At 44.9% G+C, this 25,299-nt stretch overlaps 1 protein-coding gene across 1 annotated transcript; it reads left to right on the top strand.

The window, feature by feature from the left end:
• Positions 1-235: 235 nt before the first annotated feature.
• On the top strand, positions 236-23,826 carry NAAA (N-acylethanolamine acid amidase). The gene is made up of 11 exons (XM_036266992.1): positions 236-445; positions 1,062-1,226; positions 4,147-4,273; positions 6,351-6,441; positions 12,507-12,583; positions 17,507-17,679; positions 17,827-17,889; positions 18,681-18,747; positions 19,146-19,174; positions 22,469-22,584; positions 23,181-23,826. The coding sequence occupies exons 1-10, from the start codon at positions 240-242 to the stop codon at positions 22,542-22,544; spliced, it is 1,074 nt and encodes a 357-aa protein (XP_036122885.1). The 5' UTR covers positions 236-239; the 3' UTR covers positions 22,545-22,584; positions 23,181-23,826.
• Positions 23,827-25,299: the final 1,473 nt, after the last annotated feature.

The following is a 25,299-nucleotide window of genomic DNA, read 5'->3' as shown; positions in this document are numbered from 1 at the left end:
GGAGCGGGGGTGAGTAGCTACGTCCCGCAAAGTGCAGCGCCCCCGCGGGAGGGAGAGCGCGCGGGACTCGCTGCGGCCGGCGGGAGAGAGGGAGGCGCAGGGGAAACGCGGCGGGAGCGGCTCCTCTAGCCGTTCCGGGTCCCTAGTGGCTCGGCCGGCGAGGTCGCGCGGGCTCCTCCTCCAGCCCTCCAGGTACCGCCCCGGCTCCTCCTCCTCCAGCGCTTCCTGGGGCACCGGCTATGGCCGCAATGGTCCTAACTGTGGCCGCCCCAGCGCTGGCATTGGTACTGCTTTTGGCCGGGGCCGGGGTGCCTGCCGCAGCCGCGCCCCCCGCCCCGCCGCTCTTCAACGTGAGCCTGGACGCGGCCCCCGAGCTGCGCTGGCTGCCGGTGCTGCAGCACTTCGACCTGGACTTCTTGCGCGCCGCGATGGTGCACGTCCTCGGGTGAGCGCGGGGCGGGCCGGGGTCTGCGGGGCAGGTTGCCCGGGTCCGAGTGCGGGAAAGCCCAGAAGCGCCGGCCCAGCGTGCTTGAACCCAGACTCTCAACCCTTCCTCCGTCTGCCACAGCCCTGCCCTCCACCCGCCCCCGCGTCCCCGCGCCCCCGCCTCTGGAATGTGGAGGGATTGGCAAGGACCAGAACTGGTATTTGCTGCTGCTCTAGGCAGCTGGAGGTTGGGGATGCCCTGGCACGGCTGGTTTGGCTTTCAGGTTCGGTGTCACCGGTGACGTGCCCATCCTCGACACATTCCAGGTCAGGGTGGCGCGCGGGACGTTGCCTCAGCCGCTCCACTACTGACCAGGGACGCAGCCCACGCCCTCCCTGCCCAGCCCAAGCTCGCCCCTCTGGGGACCACGCTCTCACCCGCTCTCCGGTGCACGTTTCCCTTTTCTCCCCCGGAGGCTGTAGATCGGGTGGCGTGGAGCCTGAGCTGTCAGCTCTGAGGAAGGGAGGCATGGAGCACTCACCCCTAAGAACGGGCGCCTTTGGTGCCCTCAACTCCCCAGGCTCACAACTCGCACCCGTCCCGAGCTCAGACACTCATGGCTTTTCTTTTTTAGGGATACGGTCCCCAAGTGGGTCCACGCAGTGATGCGAAAGGCGGTCGGGGAGCTGGAAGGCTCCCTGCCCCAGCCCTACACCGACGAGATCCGCGGCATGTGCGACGTCCTCAACTTCAGCCTGGCCGACTGCATCCTGGTGAACCTGGCCTACGACTTCACCGCGTGAGTGCCCCACGCAGCCGGTTCGCTTGGGCTTGACCGGGACTGCTGTCAGAGCGGGAGCAGGCATGTTTTCAGTGTGATAAAAACAGAGTGGTGACTGGGCTGCCCAGAAACCCCCAGCACTTCCTCTTTGCTTCTCTCGGTAAATGTGAAAAGAACAAGCAGAGCAGCTTCTGTGACATCAGCACGAACTTCCCCTCTGCCACAGGCCCCCTTTTCTCTCTCCACCAATCCAGGTAGCATCCCACCTTTAAAACTGCTCAACCTGTACTTTCCAGGAAGTTTTTGGAACTAACCCCACTCTCACATGATCCTCTAGTTAACCCAGGGACCCTCCAGCCTTATAAAGCAGAGGTCGGCCTAGCACTGATTTGTCCCCTGCATTTCTCCCCCATGTTTGTCATGGCTGGTGATCCTGACTCCTCTTTCCCAGTCTGTTCCTTCCAGGGCTGGGGTCACAGGCCAGCCAATATTTGGTGCACAGACCTAAGAGCAAAGTGGAATGCCTGGTTGATCCCAGGCAAAGTGCAGGGCGAGCCTGAAGTCTCCATGGGCTCAGTAACCGTTCCTGTGATTAACAGGTTTGACTTGGTTTCTGCCTTCAGGACTTAATTGTTTTACTACCAGACCAGCCTCATTTAGTAACGTCTTGCAGATACTTAATAGCTTCTGGCTGCCAAAAGATGATGAAAAGAAGTTATTGGGATAATGAAACATTACTGTCCTCTCCCTTGGCATCTTCCCAGAACTAGGCAGAGTAGGTTAACATGGACTGTGACTGCACTTCTCTTTAGAAAAATGTTTTAAGACACAGATAAGACACATACTTGTTAAAGTGATTTTCAGTTGAATGAAGTTAATTTTGCCATTCCTTATCTCCTACCCCATCTTTCCCCTCTTCTGACATGCGGCTTTTTTTCTCAGTGGAAAAAAATCAGTTTTCTTGTTCACTTTCACCTTCTTTTGTTGGAGTCACTGTTTTGCATCACTGCGTGGACCCACTTGGGGACCATTTCCCTAAAAAAGAAAAGCCATAAAGGTGTTTGAGCTCAGAGGCTGGCGGGGTTCCAGTGTGTGTGTCTGGGGAGATGAGGGCACCAGAGGCTCTTCTTAGGGGTGAGTGCTGGATGCCTCCCTTGCCCAGAGAGCTGACAGCTCAGGTTCCAAGTGACCCAATCTACAGCCTCCAGGAGGGAAAAGGGAAAAGTCCACAGAAGGAGAGGATGAGAGAGAGCAAAATATGTACCTTAATATCACATCCCATTCTAACTTTGGGATGTGATATTAAGGTATATATTGAATTGCCTGACAACCCAAAACACAGGCAAACTCCTAACAAAGGAAATGTTTTATTCTCATTTCTGGTATAAGTATAAGGCTTTTCAAATCAGAATAAACTAGCTACCCTATATTGAGCTCACTGGGTGCCAGGCATTGAAGGTGGTATTACCTGTTGTCAAGTGGAAACCAAACCTCAGGGGGATAACTTGATGAAAGTCAAGTGGTGAGTGGTCAGAGCTGCTGCTAAAAGCATGTGTCTCCATTGCAGTGCCTCCCTGGGCCTGGCCACCATGGTTCCCCGTGCTTGTGAGCTACCTCGTGTGAAAACATTTGGGCATGACACAAGTGTTGTCTTGCCAATTTCGAAAAATCATCTTTGAGAGAGATTCTACAAACTTTGCTTTATCAGTCCCCTCCTTTACATGAACTCTTTGAAGTTGTGATCAGAAACCTTAGAAAAAATTAAAAACTGACCAAGCTTCCTTCTTTAAACAAACAAAAATTAAGTAACACTTGTTTTCTCCTAATTATAAAAGTAATATATAATCATTCTAAAAAATTAGTAAATACAGAACAGTGAAAACAAATTAACCACATCCCATTATTCAGAAATGACCATCAGTACTTTAAGGTGTTTCCTCTTAGTTTTGTGTGGATATGCATTTCTTCTCCCCTTTCCCCACCACCTAGAATTGGACGTGCTATATGTAAATATTTTTTCATATAACTCAGAGAATACAGGCATTTAGATACCTTAGTACACCCCTTCCTCTTTTCCTCAAACTACTTCTCTCTGATTGAAAGTTTTATTTATTTATTTATTTTTATTTTTTTATCCTCACCCAAGGACATTTTTACATTTATCTTGAGATAGAGCTGGAGGGAGAGGAGGAAGAGAGAGAGAGAAACATTGATGTCAGAGAGACACATGGAGTGGTTGCCACCCACACAACCCTAACCAGGGCCAGGGACAAACCACAACTGAACTACGTGCCCCCAGCAGGAACCAAACCCTGGCCTCACTGGTCCACTGGCTGACGCTCTAACCACTGAGCCAAACTGGCCAAGGCATCTGGTTGAAAGTTTTAAAAGTATTGTTTTCTCCTATTAATTATGTGCAAGTCACTCTAAAGGGGACAGGAAAAGTGCCAAGCCTCTAAGGAGTTGACTGTTTTTGCAAGGAGACAAAATGAAACATTTGTGGACCAGAATGGTTTAGTGCCATTCTGCTTGCTCTGAGAAATTCATGGAACAGAGAAATGATCTTGAGCAACTTGGAACAATGTGTTAAATTGACCACATGCTGCCATGCAGCGAAATAACAAAGTTCAATTGTAGCCGAGCCCAGAGTAGATAGTTTCAAATTTATATTTAGGATGAAATTCTTCAGAATGTTTTGATGCCATGTGTACTGTGGGCTAAGATCTAGTAACACTAAACACTGATGAGCTATGTACAGTTGTGTTTTCATCTTGAATTGTGAATCCATAGTCTTGTACAAGGATCATATACCATATGTGTCCATTGTAAGGAATAACAATTGTGCTTTACTTTAAGGACTTATCTTAAAAATAAAAAACTCATTTTTCTTTTTCTTATTTTTCTCATTCATTCCGGTTGGACTTTCCCCTTTTCTCAGATTCTGCACCAGTATTGTGGCTCAAGACTCCAGAGGCCACATTTACCACGGCCGGAATCTGGATTACCCATTTGGGAATTTCTTACGCAAGCTGACCGTGGATGTGCAATTCGTAAAGAATGGACAGGTATAGTCCATGCAACATTAGATTCAGAAATCTGAGACTTGCTAACCCAAGTAAGCAATCATTAGAATGTCCTGCCAATTAAATGTGTTATCAGTTTAAGATACAAAAAACATCAAAGTCCTGCCCAGCTGGTGTGGCTCAGTGGTTGAGCATTGACCCATGCACTAAGAGGTTGCCAGTTTGATTCCCAGTCAGGGCACATGGCCAGGTTGTGGGCCAAATCCCCAGTGTGGGGCATGCAGGAGGTGGCCATTCAACATTGATGTTTTTAGCTCTCTCTCTCCCTGTCCCTTCTTCTCTCTCTCAAATCAATAAAGGAAAAAAACAAATAAACAAACAAAAAAAGACACATCAAACTCCTGGAAAAACAAAACCAGAAGAGAGGTTTACATCAATTATGTTTATAGAAAGAAGCATCATCTATTATTATTAAGCATCTACTTAAAGAGGTCAATCCATATTCCTTGGGGAAATCTCTATGAGGATATGATCTGTCGTCCACTTATGATGCCAAGTCAGTTCTTTCCTCTGCTTTCCCACGTCCAGCAGGGGCTGTGTAGTGTAATGGCTGGAAACACCCAATTTTAGGGTCTGACAGTCCTGGCTTTGAATCCTGCTACCTCCTTTATGAACCTGGGAAATCACTTAAACCCATTTTGCAGACTATAACTCAAAGAGGTTAATAATTACTTTATGGTGATAGTTATAAAGGTAAAGTGAAGTAAAAAATCTATGCAAAGCATGTGGTAGATGCTTGATAAATGTGGTCAAATAATAAATGGTGCTTCACTCTACAAGTATGATTGACCCACACCACTCTCTTACATGTGATCTTTAAGAAATTATTCTGAGATCATTTTATTTTCATCATTGTAAGATCTAGTAACACTGAGCAAACATTGATGAATTCTGTCCAGTGGTATTACTTATTTAAAAGTATAATCTAATGTGTACTAGTCATGTTTCTATGTAAACTTTTAGGAAGACATTAATTAATAAACATCGAGTATACATGGCATACTGTTGCTATGAAACAGAACAGAGCATGCCAGATTTTGACTTTGGGACAAAGACCATATTTTGTTTGTTCTTTGCATTTAGGGGTTGAGTCACAAATATGAAAAACTCACTAAATATTCATTTGGTCATCTGCTTTTACAGACAAAAATATTTTCTCATTAAAAGTTCAAACAACATCACCCTGGCCAGTTTTGCTCAGTGGTTAGAGTGTTGGCCTGTGGACCAGAGAGTTCTGGGTTCAGTTTTCGCTAAGGGCACATACCTCGGTTGCAGTTTGTCCCCGGCCCCGTTTGGGATCGTGTGGGTGGCAACCACTTGATGTGTCTCTTGAGCATCAATATTTCTCTCGCTTCCTCCCTCTCTCCCTCCCGCTCTATCTGAAGATAAATGCAAAAATGTCCTCGGGTGAGGATGAAAAAAAAAAAGTTCAAACACATAGGGTTTTCCACATATTGCAACTTCTTAACCTTCTTGGTGAGAGAACCCCTGTGGTGAAGTCTGTTGATCCCTTCTTAGAATTATGTTTTATAATATATAAAATAAATTGCATGGGATTACAAAGAAAACCATTAAGTTGAAATACAGCCATTTCCATACTACATTTTTTCCCTAACACATTAAATAGTAAAATTTGACAGTGGCTCTAATAACTAGCATAATTTCAGGGTAGTAATAAGTGTGAATCAAGATATGTATGTATAGCAAAGCGAGATAGGTGTGATACCATTCTGTATGGGAAAATATCCACAATTTCTGCTGGTGATGGAGTCACGGACACTGCTATGATGACATGGTTTTGTGCGTGTATTCATTACAGAAGAAGTGAAATTTCAGTTAGAAGTTAGTGAAAATAAACATGTACCTTTTTCCCTGCCAAGGTCACAAGTCCATTGAATTCTATCCAAGGTAAAACCTCCTAGAAGGCTATTTCAGAGTTTTTATTAATGTTGGAACCTTAGAAGAAGAAAAAAATCCATGACCTTTGGGGCAAAATAAGATAATTTCAAAGTATATATTTTTGGGGATGGTAGAGTGATCCCTTTTCTCTTGGTTTCAGATCGCATTCACAGGAACCACTTTTGTTGGCTATGTAGGATTGTGGACTGGTCAGCGTCCTCACAAGTTTACAATTTCTGGCGACGAACGAGGTAATCAAAACGAACTCCAAAACTTTTTTATTCACATCCTTTAGTTTTATCCAAGCACTTCGTTCACTCACCCAACAGAACACGGAGAAGGACACCTACTACACTCGATGGCAGGGACTTGCACTCTAGGGGTTAGACAGGCCCTGGGCTCGTAAGCAAGGAAGATGACTGCAGGAAGTTATAGGTGCAAGACAGTAAAACGGGACACTGTGATAGCGAGGGAAGGAGGGGCGGGGCGCCTACTACCCGGGACGGGTCGGGGAGGGTCCGACTTGCATGATCCTGCCAGGCTCCTGCCAGGTCTGTAGGAGCTGCAGGAAGACCATCCTGCTGGATTCCAGTAGTGTGATTACAGCGTGGAGTAAGGAGGGAGCTAGCGAGGGGCGGAGAGGAAGGCGGAGACCATGCGGAGGGCCAGGAGGAGCAGTTTGGATTCTAAGCGCAATGGAAGCCCTTAAGGATTTTGGCCAGGAAGTGAACAGATCTGATTTATATTTCCAGCTATCACTTTGGCTGCCCTGTAGAGTCTGGACTGGGCTGGGGTAAGATGGAAGCAGAAGACTGTCAGGAAGCTATTGCAGTAGCTAGAGGCCAGATGATGGCTTTCCCAGGCAACATCTGCGAAGCACTTAACAGTTTACTGTGCACTTTCTCCTAAGTTTTCTCATTACAATCCTGTTACATAAGCAGGGCTGATAGTATTAATAAACCCCATTCATTATGCAGAGGAGGAAACTGAGGCTATGAGGAGAAATGACAGATACTAGGGGAGAGAGGTAGTTCTCAAATTGATCTCACGGGTCCTGGCCCGAAGCTCTGTTTGTTATACAGCCCCACTGCCATTCCCCAAATCTCAGGCATCCTTCAGTCCACGATAGTGGGAACTCCAGAGATCAGCTCCTGTCTCTGTCCTCAGGAACTTGCGGCTGAGTGAAAGGAGCATACACAAGGAATCTCTTAAACTTTAGAATTGGTTATTGATGAATCCGATTGACTTCCTGTTATTGTTTCCTTGGCTTAGGTTTATTCTTTTTCTTTTTTATAATTCTCACCTGAGGATATGTTTAGAGAGAGGAAGGAAGAGAGAGAGAGAGAGAGAGAGAGAGAGAGAGAGAGAAACATCTGTTTGTTGCCTCCCACACTCCCCGACCAGGGATCAAACCCTGCAACCTGGTTATGTGCCCTGACCATGGATCGAACCCACAACCTTTTGGTGTATGTGACGATGCTCCAACCAACTGAGCCACCTGGCCAGGACAGTTTGTTCTTATTTATTTATTTATTTATTTTTTACATAAATAATGCTTTACCAGGAAGATGCTGGTTGAGTGTATATCAATGTCTATAGTAGTCAGTTCTTTTTTTTTTCCTTTTAATCCTCACCCAGGGATGTGTTCTTATTGATTTGAGAGAGAGAGAGAGAGAGAGAGAGAGAGAGAGAGAGAAGGGGAGGGAGAAAGAGAGAGAGAAACATTGATTGGTTGCGTCCCGTACGTACCCCGACCAGGGATGGGACCTGTAACCTGGGTTATGTGCCCTGACCAGGAACTGAACCTGTGACCTTTCCATTTACGGGACAATGCTCCAACCAACTGAGCCACACCAGCCAGGGCTATAGTAGTCAGTTCTTTTTTTTTTTTTTTTTTTATCCTCACCCGAGGACATTTTTCCATTTTTTGCTCAGGTAGAGTGGGAGGGAGAGAGAGGAACAGAGAGAGAGAAACATCGACGTGAAAGGAACACATCGAGTGGCTGCCACCCGCACGACCGAACAGGGCCGGGGACAAACTGCAACCGAGGTACGTGCCCTTAGCGGGAACCGAACCCGGGTCTCTCTGGACCGCAGGCCGACGCTCTAACCGCTGAGCCAAACCGGCCAGGGCAGTAGTCAGTTCTTTTTTTTTATCCTCACCCGAGGATATTTTTCCATTTTTTGTACAGATAGAGTGGGAGGGAGAGAGAGGAAGGGAGAGAGAGAGAGAGAAACATCGACGTGAAGGGACACATCGAGTGGCTGCCACCCGCACGACCAACCAGGGCCGGGGACAAACTGCAACCGAAGTACGTGCCCTTAGCGGGAACCGAACCCGGGTCTCTCCGGACCGCAGGCCGACGCTCTAACCGCTGAGCCAAACTGGCCAGGGCCAGTAGTCAGTTCTTTATCCTAATGTATTTCTTCAACATTTTCTCAAATGTCAGCTATGAGTGAGACTGGTTCTCAGATGGTACTCCAACCACAGCATGACAGTTAAGATTTTACACAGAACGTCTATAAACACATGTATATTTATTTAAAAGATGGGCTTTGTCTACATCATTTTGCAACTCAAATTGTTTAACAAACTGCATATTAGAACCTAAGGTATGAGCGGTTTAAAAATAGCAGTTATGCCCTGGCTGGTTTTGCTCAGTGGTTAGAGCGTTGGCCTGTGGTTCAGGGAGACCCGGGTTCGGTTCCCCGGGGGGGACGTACCTCAGTTGCAGTTTGTCCCGGCCCTGGTTGGGTCTTGTGGGGGGCAGCCACTCGATGTGTCCCTTTCACATCAACGTTTCTCTCTCTCGCTCTCTTCCTCTCTCTCCCTCCTACTCTATCTGAACAAAAAATAGAAAAATGTCCTCGGGTGAGGATAAAAAAATAGTAATAATAAATAAATAAAATAAAAATAACAGTTATACTGTAACACATTTAATTAAATACTGTCGAGTTTCTTTTTAAAAACTTTAAAAAAATTTAAAAACTTATTTGACTGAAAACTGTATTTTAATCTCCTAAGACTGAGTAGGAATGCCTGAACAATAAGGTAACACCTCTTGGTTAATGGAGAGAAGATATTCCATTAAATTTCTGGGCATTATGAAGCGTGCCAACAGCGCCTCCAACCACCCTGGGAAAGGATGGGGAGATGAAGAGGACTGACTAAGCGCACAGAGTATGAGGAGCCTTCACTAACCACCTGGCAGTTAAGATCTCAGACTCCAGAGCCAGCCTGCCTTGGTCTGTATCTTGCCAGCTGGGTGACCGTGACCAAGGAGCTCGGCCAGTCTGTGCTTCAGTGTCCTCATCTGGAAAGCAGGGATGATCATCACTGTTGTGAGGATGAAAGGAGTTCATGTATGTGACATACTCAGAGCAGTGCCTGGCACAGAGTAAGGGCCATAGAAGACTTTTGTCACTGTCACACCTCCAGGCCTGACCCCGCTGAGACCCAGGCCACAGTACCCAACCACCATCTCAGTATCTCCACCTTGATGTCCGCTAAGCGTCTCAAACGTAACGTGCTTCAACAGAGCTCTTGACTTTTTCTCTCCTTCTTTTCTTGCCCTCACTGAAATCTGTTCCTCTCTTGGTTTTCCATGGCTTAGGAAATGGCACTTCCAATCAACTGACTGTATCAGGAGAATTCTCTGACCCCTCACTCCCTGAGTCGTGTCAGCTCTACCACCAAAATGAGACTGTCCCTGTCCATCCTTTCTGCCTTCACTGCTGGACTAGCTGCTACCACACCTGTACTGCTGCAGTCCCTGTTCATCTGGTCTCCCTGCTTCTCACCTTCTATAATTCTTTCTTTTCTTTTCCTTTTTATCCTCACCTGAGGACATTTTTGCATTTATCTTCAGATAGAGTAGGAGGGAGTGAGGGAGAAGAGAGAGAAACATCGATGCGTGAGAGACACATCGACTGGTTGCCACCCACACGACCCCAACCAGGGCTGGGGACAAACTGCTACCAAGGTTCGTGCCCTTAGTGGGAACCGAACCTGGGACTCTGGTCTGCAGGCCGATGCTCTAACTGCTGAGCCAAACCGGCCAGGGCTATAGTTTTTTCTTTATCTAGCAGCTGGCATAATCAGGTTGTTCCTCTGTTTAAAACCTATAGTGACTTCCCATTTCACTTATGACAAATCCAGTGTCCTGACTCTGACCTCAAAACTCGACTTGATCACTTCCTATGCCTCATTTTATGCCTGTCTTCTTCTCCCTCACTCCACCTGCACCTCACCAGCATTCTTTCTTTTCCTGACATCTGCCAAGCTTGTTCCTGCCTTAGGTCCTTGATACCCATGCCTTCTGCTTTGAATGCTCAGCCCATCTTCACTCAAATGTCTGCAACCCAGAGAGGCTGTCCTTATGTTCTCGTTGAAAGGAATCTCATGATTACATTATCCTGTCTTATTTTTCCTATTAGTTATCCAACTCTTGTTTGTTTAATGGTATGGTCAGCTGAGCACCAAGTGTCAGTAGGCTTTGCTAGAAATAGAGGACACAAATTTATTCAAGGGTCTTAGGTTTTGCAAACCAGAGACAACTAGGCAATACACAGGGTCTTCTGAAGAAGAAAGAAAAGCCCTGGCTGGTTTGGCTCAGCAGTTAGAGTGTCGGCCCGCGGACCAGAGAGTCCCGGGTTTGGTTCCCGCTAAGGGCACGTACCTCGGTTGCAGTTTGTCCCCAGTCCTGGTTGGGATCATGTGGGTCGTGTGGGTGGCAACCACTCAATGTGTCTCTCTCTCTCTCCCTCCCTCTCTCCATCCCACTCTATCTGAAGATAAATGCAAAAATGTCTTCAGGTGAGGATAAAAAAAAGAAGAAGAAGAAGAAAGAAAAGCGAAGAGTTTTTGTAGTAAAAAGTACATTCTTCAGAAGAATGAGTCCTGCATTCTTAATCTCTGGATTGGTCAGAGATCTTGATCTTCCAGACACCACTGGACAATGGCTGTCAGGTTGTGCAGACATGAGAACATTCTCTCCAAGTTCTTCACGGAGTTATCTATAGGATATAGCTATGTCTGTCTGTCTATCCGTCCATCCATCCATCCATCCATCCATCCATCCAGGCATTGATACACTACTAGAAAGTTAAAAAGTTTAAGTTCCCTGGCTAATTAAAGCAGGAATATAATCATTTTCTCATGCCTCAGCCTACTTGGTTTTAGTAACTTAGCAGCTTGACTCTAGTGACTCCATTTTATTTCTTCCCTCTTTCCTCTGTACACTAGTTTCTTCTGTTCACTGTTAAAGTCCAAGGGTCTGGACCAAGTCAGGATATGCCAATGTTTTATGAAAAGGCCAAAGCAAAGTGACCCCCAAGTGCCAAAAGATCTGAGAGGCCATAGAAAGAAGCAGATAAGTCCTGCTTGTCAGGTTTAAAGAGTTTTAATAGGGAACTTAAACAGAAACGCAATCCTGGGAGTCAGCAGGAAAAAATGGATCACCCCACAAATCACCTTTTTTTATACCCCCTAAGAAATGGACCTATATCTCCAAAAGGAATGTGGGGGTGATTGAGGGGAACAAAGGGACCGGATACCAGGCACTTTGATGCCAAGGCGAGTTAAAAGATAGATAACATTGAGGGCACCTTCTCCCAGAGAAGGGCTGGCTGGTGGAGGAAGGTTAATGGCAGTTCTTGATTAACCTGGAGCCTCTGTACACATTCCAGAGTCCACCCAGGGAAAGGAGAGGAGGTCAAGGGTTCTGGAGGGTTGGTTTTAGATGAGTCAGCTTTTCAAGGAGTTGGCTCTATCTGAACAGCTACATGCTAGGTGCTCAGTGCTTATTTCTTGAATGAAAATTATTCTTTGAAAATAAATCCCCTACAGAGATTTTTCAAGATGTTAAAAAGTAATTTGGGGAAGTGATTTTAAATTTGTGTTTTTAAAAAATGTGAGCCCAAGTCGAACTTAAAGCTCTGAAAGATATATATTCTCTACAATTTTCCTAATACTTACTGAGCCACTTCTGATAGCTCCATCATTTTATTTTGCCTGAGATAGTTAATAGAGTGATTTCCTTTAAGGTAATTATCATTGTTATACACTGGAAATTCTGTGTACACACACACACACACACACACACACCCCACTCACATATGCACAGAACACAGAATCTTTGGTGCCTGAAAACAAAGCTTTTAGCTTCATCTTCAAAAACTGGATGCTAGTAAAATCACTTCCTCCACCAGCCTTTCTCCCCCAGCAGCGTGTACTGTGGGAAAGAAACAAGACTTAAGGAATTGTAAAGAGTGGCAGCAATGTGTGCATATATTTACTGTTCCTTCAAATCGGCAGATAAAGGCTGGTGGTGGGAGAATGTGATCGCTGCCTTTTTTCAGAGACACTCTCCGATCAGCTGGCTTATCCGCACTGTGAGTATATTGACCGCTGAGCCCACCTCACCCTAACTTCCTTCCTCTTCTAAACTGTGTTCCTGCTGTGACCTGTGTCATCTAACAATATTGTTCTTAATGTAAGAAGCTCATGAAAAGAATAAGCATCTAAAGGTTTGCAAAGTGCATATCAACCTTTTTGATGATAAGAATCAAAGATAAGCTGAACACCAAAGTGCTAAGGACAGACCTGCATCAGTAGTGTAATACTGCAACAGGAGGGAGTGTCCGGCGTGACCCGAGCTCAACTTCGATTTGTGCTGAGGGGCCTGGGTGTTTCGAAGGGAGAATGGGGAAATAGGGAAGCGGTGAGGAGGAGCCTGGGAGAGTCAGAGAAGTGACAAATTACAAAGAGCTGAAAATGGGCTGTTTGCGTAAATCTGTCTGAGTTTGCTGTTGGCTCCTTCCCTCTAGCAGGGACTGGGAGACAGGGCCCCTATCTTGAGGTGTTGGGTGGAACAAACAGTAAATTATTTTGGCAGTGTCTGGGGAGGAAAAATGGTCTTCTGGCCTTCTAGGTTCTTCTGCCTGGTCTAATAATCAAATTGACACGAGACAGATTAACAGGAGAAAATAAATGACAGTTTGATAACTTCTCTACCTCCTGTATACATGGAAGACATCAGGAAGACTGAGTGATTCAAAATGGTGGAAGCCATCACCTTAAATACCGCATTCGACTAACGACCAGAGGAGATGGTGGGGTGGGGAGTCAGTTATGGGAGGTAACCAGGAAAAGGCACAGCAAACCGGAGTAAGATTTTAACAGATTGGTAATTCCAAAAGAGTCATGGGATGTCAAGTACAGCACAGGAAATATAGTCAATAATATTGTAATAACTGTGTATGGTGCCAGGTGGGTGCTGGAAATATCAGGAACACTTTGTAAAGTATGTGATTGTCTAACCACTGGCTGTACCCCTGAAACTAATACAAAATAATATTGAATGTAAACTGTAATTGAAAAAAATGTTTAAAGAGTAAGGTTTTTATGCAGATTTAAGTCCAAGTCTTCTCCACTGATAACGGTTTCTAGAGATTCAGATGCCCACCTCCTGGTACAGTGAGGGAGACACCCCCACAAATGGAGATTTCCCTGATGAATGGAAATGTCTTTCATAAAGGGTAAATTCTACCTGGTTTTCAGAGCTTCTGCCATGTCTGCTGTTTCTTAAAAATAACCAGCTTAGCCTTGGCTGGTTTGCTCAGCGGTTAGAGTGTTGTCCTGCGGACCAATGATTTCTGGGTTCGATTCTGGTCAAGGGCACAGACCTCGATTACAGTTCATCCCCAGCCCTGGTTGGGTCATGCAGGAGGCAACCAGTCGATGTGTCTCATGTCGATGTTTCTCTCTCTTCCTCCCTCTCTCCCTCCCACTCTACCTGAAGATAAATGCAAAAATGTCCTCTGGTGAGGATTAAAGAAAAATACCTTTGGGTGAGAATAAAATAAATAAATAAATAAATAACCAGCTTCAAATTGCCCTGGCTGGTGTGGCTCAGTTACTTGGCTGCCATTCTGTGCACCAAACAGTTGCTGGTTCAATTCCCGGCCTAGATTGTGGGCTCAATCCCCTGTAGGGGGCATACAGGAGGCAGCCAATGTTTTTCCTGCTCTTTAAAAAGTCAATTTAAAAAACCTTTAAAAAAATTTTTTAAACAAATAAATAAAATAACCAACTTAAAATAATGCCAAAGAGACATATTTTGGGGTGACAGATTCTGTTCCCTTACAGCAAGCAGCCTTGAGTTGTCTCAGGCAGTCACTACGGGGGTGGGGGGGGTGGGGGGGGTGTAGGGTTATCATAGGGGTGTGGCCTTGAGCTGTTAGAAACTATGTTAGTGTTTGTTCCAGTCTTTATAGGCCAAGGTTAAGGCTTAGTCAAGAGGAGGGCTCAGAGGAGGCTGGCTAGAGTTTGGTCAAGGACAGAATCTTGGTCAGAGGCTAGACTTTTCACAATAGCTGATTGAGATGAGATAATATGCTTTTCTACTGATATAGAAGTGCCTCCCTTTCGAATCTCCATTATCAAATATTTGAATTAGCAAAACAAGTGCATCAGGAGGTAGCTTTACACAAAATGAACATCTGCTTTACAGGACCTATCAGACAGCAGAGTTCCAGGCCACATATACATTGTCATTTGACCTGGGAGAGCTTGTCTTCAGGAGCACATCTGAAGGAGCTGGCCCTGCCTGGCTTAGCCTGTTAGATCCTTCTTTGTGTTGCTCTAAATGATCTAGTCCCTCTGGACTTGCAGTTCTCCTAAATGTGTTACTTGGGTACCCCTAAGGATGTTGACAAACTGCATCCTTTACACATTCTTTTTGTTTGTTTGTTTTATCCTCACCCGAGGACATTTTTGCATTTATCTTCAGATAGAGTAGGAGGGAGAGAAGGAGACAGAGAGAGAAACATCAGTGTGAGAGAGATGCATCGACTGGCTGCCACCCATACAACCCCAACCGGGGCCGGGGACAAACTGCAACTGAGGTATGTGTCCCCAGTGGGAACCGAACCTGGGTCTCTCTGGTCCGCAGATCAATGCTCTAACCACTGAACCAAACCAGCCAGGGCTACACATTCTTAAAATGACTTCCAAAATAGTTTATCCGAAGATTGAAAAGCTGCAAAAAATCCTGTGTATTGTAAATGTTGATATTTAAAAATAAAACTATAATTTAAATGTATCCAGTGGAATCTAAACACCAAAATGATTTTAAAACTTTTATGTGACTTACATAGAGTGAAATGCATAGATATTAAGAGTTTTGGTAATTGCACACACTCTAATCAGTTCCCACCTCCTCTGACCCGCCTACCCCAGGAAACCACTCTTTGACTTCTATCACTGCAGAGAAGTTTCGTCTGTTCTACAATTCATATGAATGAAACCACAGTATATTGACTCGATTTCTTTCACTCAGCATAATGTTTTTCAGATCCAGCTCATTCCTTTTATTATTGAAGAATATTCAGTTCTCTGAATAAGTCACAATTTATCCATTTTCTTGTTGATAGACATTGGGTTGTTTCAGGGGCTATTATGAGTAACTTGCTATAGAAATTCTTGTATAAGTCTTTTTGTAAACATATATATCTATTTCAGTTGGGTCAATACTTAAGAATGGAATTGATGGATCAAAAGGTAGATGTATCTTTAATTGAGGTATATAAATAAATGCCATATAATTCATCTATTTAAAGTATATAACTTGCCCAGCCCGTGTGGCTCATTGGTTGAACGTTGACCCATGCACCAAGAGGTTGCGGGTACAATTCCTGGTCAGGTCGCATGCCCAGGTTGTGGGCCCGATCCCCAGTGGGGGGCATGCAGGAGGCGGCCAATCGATGTTCTCTCTCATGGATGTTTCTATCTCCTTCTCTTTCTCCCTTCCTCTCTCTCTAAAAAACAATAAAGAAAAAATATTTTAAAAAAGAAATAAAATAAAGTATATCGCTCACTGGCCTTCAGTATATTCACAGAGTGGTACAACCATCAGTACAGCCAATTTTAGAACATTTTTACTCCCCTCAGAAGAAACCCCGACCCCATTAGCAGCCACTTTCCATTTCCTCCCTTTCCCGAGGTAAACAGATGAGGCCGTGCTCTCGCCCTGACTTGGCCTCTAGGTGAAATAGGTCAGCACAGCCTTCAGTAGTTCTTATTGATGTTCTTGCTTTTTTTCTCATACAGTTCTGTTAGAGGCAATGAATTATTTTATAGTAATTGGGGGATGGTACAGGCAATGAATGAAAAAAAGAAAATGTTTCATCACTCCTATTGCCTCACTTTATAATTTTGCTGAGTTCAGAACAAAGTGACTCAAGTCTAAATACCTCATTCCTAACAGCAATATGTATCAGGCAGGGACAAGTCCATGGCCCTGGCCTGGGTTGAAGGTTATGGTGTTGAATGTTGTGCCTTTGCAGACACTCATATTCTGAGCTGCTCTTTGGCTTGACCCTGTCCTCACCCCACCCTTGACACCGTGCCTCGGCAGCGCTCAGAATGGGCGAGCAGAACAGTCCTGTTCTCACGCAGTGGTGCAAAGTGACTGTGAAGGTGGAGGTGGGCAGGGCACCCTCCCCTGCAGGGTATTCTTGTGCTGGTCAGCTTGAGGGATCGCACTTGGAAGCTGAAGGCTGGGAGAGCTGTGCCCTAACGAGCCCTGCCTCAGATCTTCGGGGTCTTCGTGAACCCCAGGGGACTGAACACCAGCCGGGCTCACTGCGCTGATGGAGCATGCTCTCTCTCAGCTCTGAGCCTTTGCCAAACTACCATCGAGCTAGAACTCTTCCCCAGCCCCACGCCTCTTTCACCAGCCTAACTTCCGTTTGTCTCTTTGGCCTCAGCTCACGTGATACTTCCCTGAGGTGCCGCCTCGGTGCCCTGGGTGAGGATGGGTCCCTTGCTCCGACTTCATAGCAGCATTTCCTTGTTGACACTCATTACGCTGTGTCACCATTTTCTGTGGACTTTCCTGTCATCCTTAGAAGTTTGGGGAGAACAAGGCTGGGTCAGTCGTCGTCACTGCTCTGTCTCCACACCAGTGCGGTGTCTAGCACATAGTAGGTATTCAAGAAACGCCTGTTGAAAGAACAGATGAATGAAACATGGGGAGTCGTCTGTGAGGGCGATCTGCCTGGAAGGCACACAGCCCCGTGTCCTGAGTTGGGCCTAGAACTTGTCAGCAGTTCTTCCCTTTGTGAGAAAAATCCTGCTGCCTCTGGCTCCCCACTGAGGTTTCTTCCATTTCAGGAGTCCTGATGACAGGAGGGTGGAGTCAGAGCAGTTCAAGACGGTGGTCATGGGTTAACATGTCAGGAGGATGTGCTATGGACCACCTGTCCATCGATGGGTATGAATGATGTTGCTCATGCAGGCTTGTCTCTGTTCAGACCCTGAGCGAATCAGAAAACTTTGAAGCAGCTGTGTACAAACTGGCCAAGACTCCCCTCATTGCTGACGTGTATTACATTGTTGGTGGCACGTCCCCCCGGGAAGGAGTGGTCATCACGAGGAACAGAAGTGGCCCAGCAGACATTTGGCCTCTAGATCCTTTAAATGGGGCGTAAGTAGAATTAAAGGCTCTGGTCATTTTGTATTAATAACCGGTTTTTAATGGATGGAACTGGACATATTTTCTAGTTTTATATATTTCTTCTGTACTTATGTCTCCAATGACCTTGGTAAGATAAGATGATGTGCTGTGTTGTAGGTGGTTTCGAGTAGAGACAAATTATGACCACTGGAAGCCAGCACCCGAGAAAGATGACCGAAGGTAGGCCGCTGTCGCGTCCACAGTGTTTTCTTGTGGCCAGGAGACTGTGCCCTCCTAGTACAGGAACTGAAGGGGACTACAGGTGCTACCCCTCTCAGAAAATATGCCTGGGCCCCTTTGCCAGTGCCAGGCTGCAGTGGGAGAGTAGTGTGTGGTGGGGAACATGGGGGGAGCCTCTTGGCACTTGGTTGGGTGTTGGGAGAGTAAGGTTGTCCCTGGCCTCAGGGTCAGAAGCCCCAGAAGCCTTAGATTCCATACAACCTTCCATGTTTTATTAAAGGGGATGCTCGTTGCCAGGGGAGAAGGGGACTGTTTCAGTCCTCTTGGGTTCACCCATCTCTAAAAGGAAAAGATAGAGCAAGATTCATGGTTTTCTATGGAAGACTTTTTTTGGAAGGCAAACATTTTTTATACTTAAATAAATAAACCTGTTGGGGGCTTTTATTGTCCCTTCTAATTTTGAAACTTCTATAATTATAAGTCAGTGCATCCCCAGACAGCAGATTTTCCCCTTGGCTTTACTGCCCCCTGGGTTTGGTGGCCACTATTCAATTCTTCAGCAACACATTTTCACCCGCCCAGGGAGCCGATGGGGCCAGTGGACCCGACTGTTGAATTAATTCCACTGTGGGGGTCGGGTACTAGGGAGGAAACATGGTTGGGGGCCAGCATCTGTTTTGAGGAAAGGGAGATAATGAGCCCAGGCCTCGCATTAAGTCTCCCAGAATGAGAACTGGTGGGATTCAGGGCTTTCTGAAGTGCTAAGTGACTTGTGACCTTTTTCCTTACAGAACACCTGCCATCAAGGCCCTTAACGCCACGGGCCAGGCAAACCTCAGCCTGGAGGTGCTCTTCCAGGTAACCTGCACTGGGATGCCCCGTTTTCGCTCAGAATGTCTGGTGTCTTTGTTAATAGTGATTTAAGAAAATACTCTCCTCTGAAAGCAAGCAAATGTGGTAGAAGTGCTAGAGTACGAGTTTTACCAGGTTGAAAACATGAGAAAAAAAGTAAGATGGCATTTTCTGAACAGGTTAAAAGTATTTGTCTTCACCTAAGTTTTTCTGCACGTTAGAAAAAGGCACAGACGTAATATATGTGTGTTCATTGTTTCAAAGGAGAAAGGATTCAGAAGTCTGTAACACTGTCACTCTGAGATACACTGAAGTGTTAAGTGGTTTTATTCTTCCTATAGATATTCTACATTTATTTCTTCTCCATTTTAACAGTTTTTAAAATATGATATTTTCCTATGCAGGTTTTGTCCGTGTTTCCAGTTTATAACAAGTAAGTAACATCTGTTCATACGTCATCCCACAAGGCGGACTCACGGGCTCTTTGGTTTAGCAGGGATCTGAGGGCACCTGTGGAGCAGGCTTTCCAGGTGCTGTAGGAACAGCAGTGAACAAAACAGCCTCTGCTCTCACGGGACTAGCATTCCACTGGCCCAGGAGGGGCAGATAAACAAGTATATCGTGAGTCAGGCGGGAAGTCCACAAAAGAAAAACAAAGGTACAAAACAAAGGGACGGTTTCATCCCAAGTCTGTCTGGTAGCTGGGACCTGCCTTCACTGGTTGGGAGCTCCTTAATTCATGGTAGAACGAAACTTGAGACAGCTTTGGCTTTCCTTGGTCTTCCTGGGGAGGTTCTGCTACCCCATGCTCATTCCGCAGATAATTCAGCATCTAAGTTCCGTGCCCTCGACAGTCTGCAGCCTGGGGTTTTACCCACATGCTTTTCTGAAGTGAACCACTGGGCCATCGCTTCCACTGCCATAGGAAGCTCTTAGTTAAATTTGAGAGGCAGCCACCACCAAACATGTACAGGAAGCTCTGAAGGTCCCCTGTCACCATCTCAGCAACGCTGTGAAGGCCAGCAGCCTCCTGGTCATTGTCCCACTCAGGTGTTGCCTGACTGCCTGATCCACCCCGAGAACCAGCTCATAGGTGTGCTGACACCTTTTGCTTCTGTGTTAGGACTTAACTTACTAATAAAAGAGGAAGCATCTGTAAGTCAATGCAGAGTTTTAGTTTCTTTTCAATAAATTCCCAAACCCAGCGTTTTCTACCTACTCATCATTCTCACTTCTGCTTTCTCCGAGACAGGAATATCAAAATAGTATTCTTCAAGAAATAGCCTAATGCAGATAAAACCTGTAAATGGTTTTTAGTTTCAAATACCCAGTTGATTTCTTTGAAACAATCTTCTTTTACACAAATACAAAATAGGAGTTTTCCTGATGGCCTCTAGAATGATGACACTTTTAAAAAAATTTTTTTCTTTATTGATTTTAGAGAGAAAGTAAGGGAGAGGGAGAGAGAGAGAATCATCGATGAGAGAGAACATCAATTATCTGCCTCCTGCATGCCCCACACTGGGGATTTAGCCCACAGCTGGACATGTGCCCTGACCAGGAATCAAACCATCAACCTCTTGGTGCGTGGGTCTACACTCAAACAGTGAGCCACTTCGGCTGGGCTGCATGATGACATTGTCAAAACCAGTGTTATTATTTTCACTTTGTAGTATAGGAATATATCTTCAAAATACCTCTTTGAAAGTTTTTTTAAAGTATGGCCTAATGAAAAGATTAATGCTAAAATGTTTATTCCATAAACAATATTCTAACGGCCAAATACGGAAAAACCAAATAACCTGGTCAGTCAGTGTTTTACTACTCTACCAAATGAGCTACTTGGGTAACAAGTGGTACCCAATGGTATGCTAGTAAACTAGCTGTTTGGTGGGGAGCAAAAAACAAAAGACCCCCCCACCACCACCGATTTGTAGGATTTATTAGCTACCATGGTATAAATACTCCTACCTAGCCTGTTTCAAGCTTACAGTTGGCTCATAAACGTCCTGCGCCTTTAACAGTTGGCTCTCACCAGCCTGTAGGGGCCAGCTCCCAATACTACATGGACCGTGCCCGTTCCGGTAGAGCACAGTTTTGCCCTTTTAATATTTCAAATGAATCTATTTCAAATATTCATTGGAAAGATAAAGGTTAAAAGCCTGTTTGTGTGTTCTTATAGTTTTGAAAATAATTATATAAATTATGAATATATCTATAATTTGTATTATAATAAAATACTTATATTTATTTTAATAAAGCATGTCCATGCTGTGAATAACCCTTGTAATTTTAAATAGCTGCATAGCCAGTAGAATGTAGTATAACTCAGTTAAGCATTCTCCGGTGGTTAGTTTTTCCTCTATTAAAGCTCTGAAAGAAACATATTTGTGCATGTTTCCTCTCCCCACTCCCACTTCTGGATATTTTCCTGGCCTGAATTCCCAGAGGGGGGTTACTGAGTTAAAGGCTGTGAATGTTGAAATGGCAACTGAAATGTTTTGTCAAAATAGAATTGTTAGAAACTATAAACAGTCAGGGAGTGACATTTTTCTTTGTTGTATAATCGAAAGCCCAGGATGAACTGCATTTAAAGGATAATCACCACTGAGCCAGAATTAACACAGATTCTTTACTGTCAGGCCCTTTACGTGTGTGAGGTTAATAGAAATGTCTGAACAGAAGTTAGCTCTATGCTGCCCCCTTGTGCTGCGCTACAAAATTACACTCACCTGCAGTAGAACTCCATCCTCTACTCCATTCTCTGGCTAAAAGCAGAGAAAAATTTAAAACCATGATGGAGAATAGAATTGTGACTAAGGTAAATAAGCAGCCAAGGTTCTTATTCAGGGAACATGTTCATAGTGCTTTCTTTATCTGGGTGTACAATTCAGCTGCAAAGCCCCAGGGCCACTAATTCTGCCTATTCCTGAGCAACCTAGCTCCAGATGCTTTGAACATGCATCCCAGCTGGTGTCCAGCACAAGTGGTAGGTGAAGGGAAGGGGCCCTTGTGTGTATGTGCATGTGTGCACCTGGGCTCATGTTCACATCTCCTGCTATGCAGTGTGTTGAGTAAATGACATTGTACTTTTCATCCTTAGGTTTGGACAAGTGGGCCCCCGTCTTGATCTGAGCTTTAGAAACTCTGCTCTGGCCTTCCTCTGACCCTCCCTGATATAAAGATTCCACTGGGCTAGGTGCATTTGCCTGCACAGTCTGGCTCAAGCACCCAGAATCCTTAGCCTGAATAGCACTAAGCCCATTTCCAGGGCCCTTGTGATCCACTTCTGTAGGCGATGGTCCCCTGAGATGGTGTGCAGCCGTTGTGGACATCCTGTGCCTGGTGGGTGGCCAGGGGATGTTTGCTGGGGTCATGCATGAAGCCTAGATGCAAAGGCTGAGATGTCCACATACATGCCACCTGTGGGATAGGGCAGAGCCAGGGGAGAGGAGCAAGGCTGGCCCTTCCTCACTGCCGCAGCATGGAACTCTGAGGAGTCTGACAATTTTAAATTTGAACTTGGCCTTTAACGGTGTCATCAAAATAGGAGGAAAGAGCACCTTGAGTGTGGGGTCACTTGAATTATAAATTTTAAATATTCTAACTTTTGTGGGCCTCTATCAGTATTCTTGTTCTAGGTCCTAAGTGTTGGTATTTTTTTCCTTCTTTGGAATATTAGGGAAAATGATGATGTGCATATAAAAATTTACCTCATTATTTTCAGCTACACGATTTATACTACAGTAATGAGCGCCGCCAACCCAGAGAAGTACACGACAAAGATCAGAAACCTGAGTTAGAAGAAAGCAAGCAGAAGAGTGAATTCACCTGCTATGAAAGGTTTGTTAAAGGTTATTTGGGGGGAAGGGGTAGGTGTGCAGGTATTTCTCACAGAAGATGGTAAGATAACATTTATACATACACGACAGGCATCTGGCATATGGGTGTCATTTGTGTCAGATGAGTGTCACTATTAGGTATTTATTCTGAACTGTTTGTATGAGAGCTAATCTTCTGGTGCTCAGTGCCCTTTGCTCCCTCATTAAAGCTACTCTCAGGACAAGTGTTCTCTCTTCCCTTACATGGGGAGGAAAATATCTGGTAAGACCTAAGTGCCCCTAGAGTAATAGTGAGGTAGGCCCAATACCTTTGCAGCAGAAGACACACACTGAGGACAGAGGGTACTTACAGAATTTAGTTTAGGCATCAGTGAGCTCATAGATGAGAGGAAGGACCTGAGGAAAAGCAGGAATCCTTTTTGCTGTCCCTGAAAATGTATGGACAGCCCCCTACTGATAGGACACCTTTCCCCATTGCAAGGATCTTCTGGAGTTCATCCACCTGACCTGATGTTTTGGTCATTCTCTTATCATGGGAATGTTAAAAGTCAGTGTTTGAATTACGTGCATTTATTTTTTCTTCTTCTTTCTTTACAGGTCATTTTTAAAAAAATGAAATTCTTGAAGAGCTACACTTTAAAAAACAAAACAAAGTGAAAGGACTATATTATTTTATGAACAAACAGGCTCCTTCCTCATTAAACTTTTCAACCGTGTGAAGTGGGGGGTGGGCAGGAGGCTCCCTTTGGAGCTTGTGTGGGTGAAGTGGTAACAGGCACCTTGCGTTCCCTCCCTCTCGTGGTTTGCCTTGCTCCCCCCCAGGCCCGTCCACCCTGGCTTGAACCACCAACTCAGAGATAATGGGTCTCAGAGGTCAAACCACATCCCAGCTTCTCACCATAACATAGCTATGCTGTTATACCTGAGCTTATAAAGAAATGGGCTTCTTGTTCCTTGTGAAGTATTTGTGGAGGAGTCTGAGAAAACAGATCCTTCTAAAGGAAACGGAGAGCCCGTGTTTGAATAGAGCCTGTTTGAATGTTTGTTAGTCTAATCTCTGATCATGTATTTACATATGTTGGGAGTCTCCCTTTTTATAATGTTTCTAACCTGATGTACCTCCTTTTTATAAATAGCTACTTTCTTAGTGCTTTTTGAAAGCAGCATATGACCAAATCATTTCTGATGGTCACTTATCATTGGTTAGCAAAATGCTGGGAAAGGTGTGGGTGAGGAAAATAAAAATTTCTGGAATATTTAGTGCCGTGTTCTTCCTACATTCTGAGTGGCTGTCCCGAGGAAGCCGCTCTCAGAGGTTCGGTGTCAGGATTCAAGGGGCGCACAGCCGCTTTGTAGAATTTGTGTTTTCACATGTGTGTGAAAGAAACGTCTTTGGGATGGAGCCAGAAAGGCTAGAAGCCTGAGCAGCGACTGGACATTGGGCCCGTGCCCAGCGGGAGGAGGGGAGGGCGGGTCAGGGGAAGCGGCCGGCACAGATCACCCCTGCCCCGTCACGCTGCACCCCTCGCTAGTCGCTCCGAACGTTTGTGTTTCTTCCTGGACAGTGTTGGGTCAGCACTGTTAAAGCTCCATCATTCAATGCCCCCTTTGAAATCAAATTTCAAGAGTAGTTGACCCTTGCCAGACACATCGCCCTGCGATTGAGACCAGACATTTCTACTCATTCGTCACATTTCATTCTTGTTTTCTTGAAAACACACTATGTGCTTTAGATGGAAATTTGGGGAATACCCTAAGTTTAACCAGGCAACATGAAGCCCGTGAGGGCTTTGGAGCAGGGTAGTCATTGAAAACTCTAGGTCTCTGGTGCCATGTGGTTCTTTACGCCATGTGGTTTCACTACAGTGTGCCTGGATGTAGGTTTCTGGTTTTTCAGTCTGCTTAAAATTTGTTCTGCTCTTCACATTTGAAATTTATTTCTTTTATTCAATTTTGTAAAATGGTCGATTATTATGTAGGAATTACTCTCCTAGGTTCTCCTGCCTCTTCTCCTGAGTTCTGAGTATGTACGTGACACCTCTATTCTCTATGATGCTTAGCCCCTCTGGAATTTGGGGGAAAGAACTGAGAGGAGTGGATTTCTCTCTCAGTGAAGTATTCCAGGTATTTACTTAAATATTTTCCCCACTGTAAATCAGAAATATTTCTTCACTGGATTTATTGAGCTTTTACTATTAAGAATAGCATTTTTATTTTAAATGGACTATTTGTTATTTTTTCCAACCCTGCCAGGATCTTTCTTTTTTTTTCTTTTTTTTTTTTTTAGCATCTTATGCTTGCTTTAATATCTTTTTGTTAAGCTTCTTACCTATTTTATATTCTACTTCTAAATTCCATCATCAAGTCCTCAGATATCCGAATTTGCTGCGTGTTTTTGCTGACTCTTCATTATAACCCCAGTTGTGGCTGGGAGAGGTCATCCCAGACCCTCCACAAACGACCTGTGAGGCCCGGCCTGCTTGATGGGATGCTGCACTACAACCCATTTCATGGAATGCAGGCTCTTATCATTTTTAGTTTCAGGCTTCAAAATTAATCACATATGATTGTTATTTAGTTGCTATTCCTAATTCTGTTCGAATTGTAATAATTCAAAGCAGATAACAAGATTTGTGAAACAATGGGACATAAATTTGCAGATTTTTTTTTTTAATCCTCACCCGAGGATGTTTTTCATCCACCTTAGAGAAAGGAA

The sequence above is a fragment of the Molossus molossus genome, unplaced genomic scaffold (assembly GCF_014108415.1).
Source record: "Molossus molossus isolate mMolMol1 unplaced genomic scaffold, mMolMol1.p scaffold_m16_p_1, whole genome shotgun sequence".
Classification (NCBI taxonomy): Eukaryota; Metazoa; Chordata; class Mammalia; order Chiroptera; family Molossidae; genus Molossus; species Molossus molossus.
Note: the sequence above shows the minus strand (reverse complement) of the source record. Positions and strands in the feature narration are given on the sequence as shown.